At 42.7% G+C, this 6,161-nt stretch overlaps 1 protein-coding gene across 3 annotated transcripts in view; it reads left to right on the forward strand.

Annotated features, from left to right (window-relative positions):
• LOC115164264 (tumor necrosis factor receptor superfamily member 10B-like) overlaps positions 1-5,524 on the forward strand; it is a 6,273-nt gene extending 749 nt beyond the window's left edge. Inside the window, exons 2-10 of one of the 3 annotated variants that reach the window (XM_029716563.1) lie at positions 967-1,132; positions 1,331-1,459; positions 1,629-1,740; positions 1,960-2,069; positions 2,320-2,412; positions 2,672-2,712; positions 3,260-3,514; positions 4,911-4,944; positions 5,117-5,524. In XM_029716563.1, the coding sequence (XP_029572423.1) occupies positions 967-1,132; positions 1,331-1,459; positions 1,629-1,740; positions 1,960-2,069; positions 2,320-2,412; positions 2,672-2,712; positions 3,260-3,514; positions 4,911-4,944; positions 5,117-5,409 (1,233 nt within the window). In that variant the 3' untranslated portion in view covers positions 5,410-5,524. The remainder of the gene's footprint in view (positions 1-966; positions 1,133-1,330; positions 1,460-1,628; positions 1,741-1,959; positions 2,070-2,319; positions 2,413-2,671; positions 2,713-3,259; positions 3,515-4,910; positions 4,945-5,116) is intronic. The other 2 variants (XM_029716564.1, XM_029716565.1) reach the window with 2 other exon arrangements.
• Positions 5,525-6,161: the final 637 nt, after the last annotated feature.

The following is a 6,161-nucleotide window of genomic DNA, read 5'->3' on the forward strand; positions in this document are numbered from 1 at the left end:
AATAGCTGTGTATTTATGTTCCAAATAACATTTTTGGGAGAATACATAAAACGGCAGCCGAACATAATATGATGCAGCATATCTATTGTCGCCTTGCCTCATTTCTACCCTGGAGTGTGCTTGGGTTTTGTTCAGAGGGTATGTTTGTTGGCTCATATTTGGACATACTTTACAGGTGACTACAGGTTGCTAACTAGGGTGTGCCCATGTATCTTGTGACTCAGACGTTCCAAATGGATTTGTGATGAAATTGCATCACAGCGCTTCTTGTTGGGCCTCCAGTTGAGAAATACAACCCTCATATAGTTGAACCAGATAAAGACCAGTTTCAAAATTAGTTTTTGTGTAACTACAGAAATTGTTGGGACTAATCATTAGACGTGCTTCACTTATAGTTGAAGTGTTAGTCTACACCTGTTGTTTACTAAGCAAATCTAAATAAGTGGCGTGATCATGAATGCAATTATATTGTCCCTGTTATCATACCTAAGTGTTGGCAAGTCTGTCACTTGAACAAGGAGCTCTGCATGTACAAAGATGAGGAAATGTCTTGACAAACAAGGTTTGGATGATCTCATAGACATTCCTGGATTATTTTCTTGCCCTTCTCTAGTTAGTCATTAATATGGACCTTTTTTATGGTATTCCCTTGAAGGGGAAGTGATTTATTGTCAGGACTGCAATGTCATATTGTGAGGAAAGAAAGACCTAGGTTTATGTACCAAATGGCATGCTATTCCCTACTTTTGACCAGAGCCCTCTAAAGTAGTGCACTATATGGGGAATAGGGTGCCATTTGAGATTTACACCGATTTTTTTTTTTTATTATTATATTTTTTTTTATTTTTTTTTTTACAACGGTAATTTCCTCACCAACTTTGGTATCTTTCCTTAGATGTTATGGGTGTCTCAAGTAAGCTAGGTGAAAACTGGATGACAATGTTTTTCATGTGTGCTTTATCTAAGGTTGTCCTCCTAATCTGGGCCCTCAACCCCATGGCGGCAGCTCAGTCTGGCCTTAAATTGACACGGACAGGAGGCAGCGCCAGAAACTTGACACAGCGGGACATCTCATGCCGGGAAAACCTGGAGCACCCACATGACAACATCTGCTGTTTAAACTGCCTAGCTGGTGAGACCAAACAGATTTAAGATTCAGTCTACTGAGACCAGTGTATGCACTTGAAATGGTGCACTACTTTGGCCTTGTATTGACCATGGTTATACGACTACAGTAATTCATATTCAGTATCAAGTGTCTGCTGTATGTACAGGTAGGTAAGACACCTGTTTGGTTAACCCAGCAACTGTTGTTTCTCTATGGCCTCAGGTACATATGTCAAAGCGTACTGCACACGTGCCTTGGAGAGGGGAACGTGCGAGGCCTGTGAGTTTGACACGTACACTGAACACGGCAACGGACTACGACAGTGCTTGAAGTGCACCACGTGTCACTCAGGTAATTCTGTTTAACAAGTTAGCCTTTTTCAAATTCAACATGATCCATTAGAACGGATGACAAATGAAATGGCTGAACTCCAAGGCGCCGATCTATCCCGTGTCTGATTTTTTTCTTTTCCCTTTGTTGTTGTCTTTAACATTACAAACTCTGTATGTTCCTCTCACAGATCAGGTGACTACAAAGGCATGCACCATCACTCAGGACAGAGAGTGCCGGTGTAAACCTGGGTTATTCTGTGCCCCTGACCAAGCCTGTGAGGTGTGCCAAAAGTGCTTAAGGTATGTCCATAGAATATGTGACCATACACGCTGATGCTCTCAAACTAAATCTAGTCTAACCTCCATTTTTACTTCATTAGATTGTTGTGAAGACGTTATTGCACAGTGGTGAATAACTTTCTTATACATGGCATTTATTCATCAGTAAATACAATCTAATTAAACTGGTTTTAATATGGCTTTGAAAATGAGATTTTGTTGAAACCCCCGTTATCTCAGGTGTAAAGAGAACGAGGTGAGGCTGAAGAACTGCACCGCCACGTCCAACACGGTGTGTAAGGCCAGACTGCCCACATCCATCACCATCTCAGGTACAAGACCAGGTCCAGGTACAGCAGACATCACCTTGCTGCATGCTCTGTTGTCTCCTGTTCATTACTATGGATTAGGATTTTATTGTGCGTTAACGCAGTAGAATATTATGAATGTTGCGTATATTTTGGAAAATGACTATTTCTGAATTTCAAGGGGCGTTCTGGGATTCAAACAACGACGAATTGTCAACCCTGCCACTTATTTGGTCAACAGCGGATGGATGGGGTTGTGACATTAAACATGCATTTCTCTCTGTTGAAACAGCAGGTGTTGTTGTGATTGTGGTGGCAGTACTGGGAATCACTGCTGCAATTGCCGCTGTCCATTGGAAGAGGCGAAATTGCTGTAAAAGGAGAGGTAAGTCATTTATATCAAATAAATACCTTTTTGATCTTTCAAAAGTGAAGTCTCAGGATGCCTTCCAAATGGCACCCTATTCCCTATGGGGCCTGGTCAAAAGTAGTGCACTATACAGGTAGTAGGGTGCCATCCAGAGGGAACAGAGTCTCAAAGCTCACTGTCTCAGCAGTGATGCACTTAAAGCTGTCAACAGAACATGTCAATATTGTACCTAAAAGTAAAGTGCCCTGTGTGTTTCATACTTCATCTGTTCCAGACTCCCAGAATAATCCCAGTGAGACGCTGAAGATTGAGGTGGTGAGTCAGCCGGTCTCATTCCAAAGTTATTTTCACATTCGCGGTGTCAGACTCAATGGGGCTGATCCCGACTTAGGAATTTATGTCATTCCTACACATGCCTTTCCTATGCACTTCTCACTATTTGGTATTCAGACTTGCCTTATTCATTCGTGTAACATGCTCTGCAGGTGTGGCTACCTTGCGCACTCTGAATACATCTAATTCAACTGCTGAAAAACTTCCACTTGCTGGCCAACAGATTTTCAATTGGGTTTTCCCTTTAAATACGATGTACCTATCAAATTAGAATTTTGTCGGACAGACTCAAGAGAATACGCATTGAGAGAAATGCGCATGAAAAGGGAATTGCGTTACACTTACGCACGCTTAACTCTGGTCTGAATCTGGGCCAATCAGCACTGCATATTGAGTTAGATGAATTCTGATAAAATTACTCCGACGAGCTGATAGAATTGCACCCCATTGTGAAAACATGGCAAAGTGCATAAGTGAACAGCAACAAATGGGCCTCATTTGACTGCATATAACTTTTCATATCTTGTAGGATGATCAAAACAACAGGTCAATTGAGCAGAGGCAGAACAACCGGAGTGCTGTGCAGGATGACACACGGCTCCATCCTTTGCTGGAGCTGACCCAGGTGGTGGGCGCCAACACCTCCTCAGCCGATGAGGACAATGGACTGGGCGACAGCCTCCACAACACCACCAACTCCTCCCAGTCCAGTTTGTCCGCACTACCCTCATCCTCCCCGCTTTCCAGCCCTTCGGCCAAGAGGCAGCCTGGCACTGCGGCTACGGTGAGAGCAGCAGCACAGGGCATGCTCATGCGAACCTGCCCCTTGTCTTCCCTCAAGCTCTTTTCTAACCACATCTTCATTGTTTCTTTAGAACTCCCATCCTATTCTGGGTCTGGTCTTACTTTCTGTTCATCTTTATTTTCTCTGCTCAATACACAGTGCATTCTGAAATATTCAGACCCCTTGACTTTTTCCCACATTGTAGCCTTGACTTTTTACACATTCTAAAATGGATTGCATTTTGGTTTTCCCTCATATCTACACACAATACCCCATAATGACAAAGTGAAAACAGGTATTTAGACATTTTTGCAAATGTATAAAAAGCAATTAAAACAGATGCCATATTTATATACGTATTCAGGCCCTTTGCTATGAGACTCGAAATTGAGCTCAGGTACATCCTGTTTCCATCCTGTTTCCATTGTTTCTACAACTTGATTGGAGCCCACCTGTGGTAAATTCAATTGATTGGAAAGGCACACACCTGTCTATATAAGGTCCCACAGATCTGGGTAATTGTACCAAAACATTTCTGCAGCATGAAGGTCCCCAAGGACACAGTGGCCTCCATCATTCTTAAATGGAAGAAGTTTTAGAACCACCAAGACTCTTCCTAGAGCTGGCCGCAAGGCTAAACTGAGCTATTGGGGGAGAAGGGCCTTGGTCAGGGAGGTGACCAAGAACCCAATGGTCACTCTGACAGCTCCAGAGTTCCTCTGTGGAGATGGAAGAACCTTCCAGAAGGACAACCATCTCTGCAGCACTCCACCTATCAGGTAGAGAGGGCAGATGGAAGCCACTCCTCAGTAAAAGGCACATGACAGTCCAGTTGGAGTTTGCCAAAAGGCACCTAAAGGACTCTGACCATGAATAAACAAGATTCTCTGGTCTGATGAAACCAAGATTGAACTCTTTGGTGTGAATGCCAAGCGTCTGAATTCATTCCGAATGCACTGTATTTACTGTTTGAAAGCCACAGTCTGTCTGACGTGTATACAGCATTAATTCACCCAATTCATAATTACTCTCATGGGTAAATGGACCCCAAACAACCGTGTCCCATTTTGAAGTAGTGCTACTCCCTTTACACCATCCATCTTGATGAAAACTTGCTAGGCACAAGACTTACTAGGCAGTTTTGACATTTGTTTTTGAAGATTTAATTAACCATTGCTAGTGGCCAGGCCCAAGCACATAAATGTGATTTATAGATGCACATGCAGGGTCGAGGAAAGGACGGAATAAGGCCAGAGACAAGAAGTCCAGAGCTGGTGTTGAGGTCCTTCCCTCCTGCACGACCCTCCAAGAGCCAAACTTCAGAGCTAGTGCAGGGGCCTCATTTAGGAGCCTGACTTATGATTTAAGACTAACCCATGTTTTATTTTTTTTCTAGGAAGATGTCCTCAGAAAACTTGCTCCTTTGAATGGTGAGCGGATACCCTCTATATTTTATGGATTTAGACTAGTTAACGTACTAATATTATTTAGCCTTGTCTGTGACCCACTCTGCTGTGCTCCATATTTTCGTTGATTTAACATTATAATACAGTTCAGCACGGTGGGTTTTGATGTCGGGGCCTTTTTTTATTTTAATTTTAGGTGACGAGTCTTTGAAGAAAAGTTTTGAACTTTTTGAAGAGCTGGACGTTTACTACCATAACAGATTCTTCAGGCACATCGGACTCAGTGACAATGCTATAAAAAGCACTGCACACCTTCATCCTGAAGACCGAGTCTATGAACTGTTAAAAGTATGGTTGGAAATGGTGGGCAGGCAAGCTGACATGAATGACCTAATCAAAGCCTTGCTTTATTTGGACCAAAAGTTGTCAGCAGAAAATATTATTTATAAAGCCATTGAAAATGGTTATTATGAATATGCAGTAAATTAATATGCAGAAAGTAAAATTGCTTTAGGAAAGTATAAAGACCCCTTCCCTTTTCCCACATTTTGTTACGTTACAGCCTTATTATAAAATGGATTAAATAAAAATCTTCATCAGTTAACACACAACCCCGTATTGACAAAGCGAAAACAGGTTTTTAGACATTTTTGCAGATTACTTATTTGCATAAGTATTCAGGCCCTTTGCGATGCGACTTGCAATTGCGCTCAGGTGCATTCTGTTTCCATTGATCATCCTTGAGATGTTTCTACAATTTGTGGTAAATTCAATTGATTAGACATGATTTGGAAAGGCACACACCTGTCTAAATAAGGTCCCACAGTTGACGGTGCATGTCAGAGAAAAAATCAAGCCATGAGGTGAAATGAATTGTCCGTAGAGCTCCGAGGCAGGATTTTGTCAAAGCACGGATCTGGGGAAGGGGTACCAAAACATTTCTGAAGTATTTAAGGTCCTCAAGAACACAGTGGCCTCCATCATTCTTAAATGTAAGAAGTTTGGGACCACCAAGACTCTTCCTAGAGCTGGCCGCCCAGCCAAACTGAGCAATCGGGGGAGAAGGGTCTTGATCAGGGAGGTGACCAAGAACCCAATGGTCACTCTGACAGAGTTCCTCTGTGGAGATGGGAGAACTTTCCATAAGGACAGCCATTCTGCAGCACTCCACCAATCAGGCCTTTATGGTAGTGGCCAGGTGGAAGCCACTCTTCAGTAAAACTCCTGCTTGGAGTTTGCCA

The sequence above is a fragment of the Salmo trutta genome, chromosome 27 (genome assembly GCF_901001165.1).
Source record: "Salmo trutta chromosome 27, fSalTru1.1, whole genome shotgun sequence".
In the NCBI taxonomy this organism is placed as follows: Eukaryota; Metazoa; Chordata; class Actinopteri; order Salmoniformes; family Salmonidae; genus Salmo; species Salmo trutta.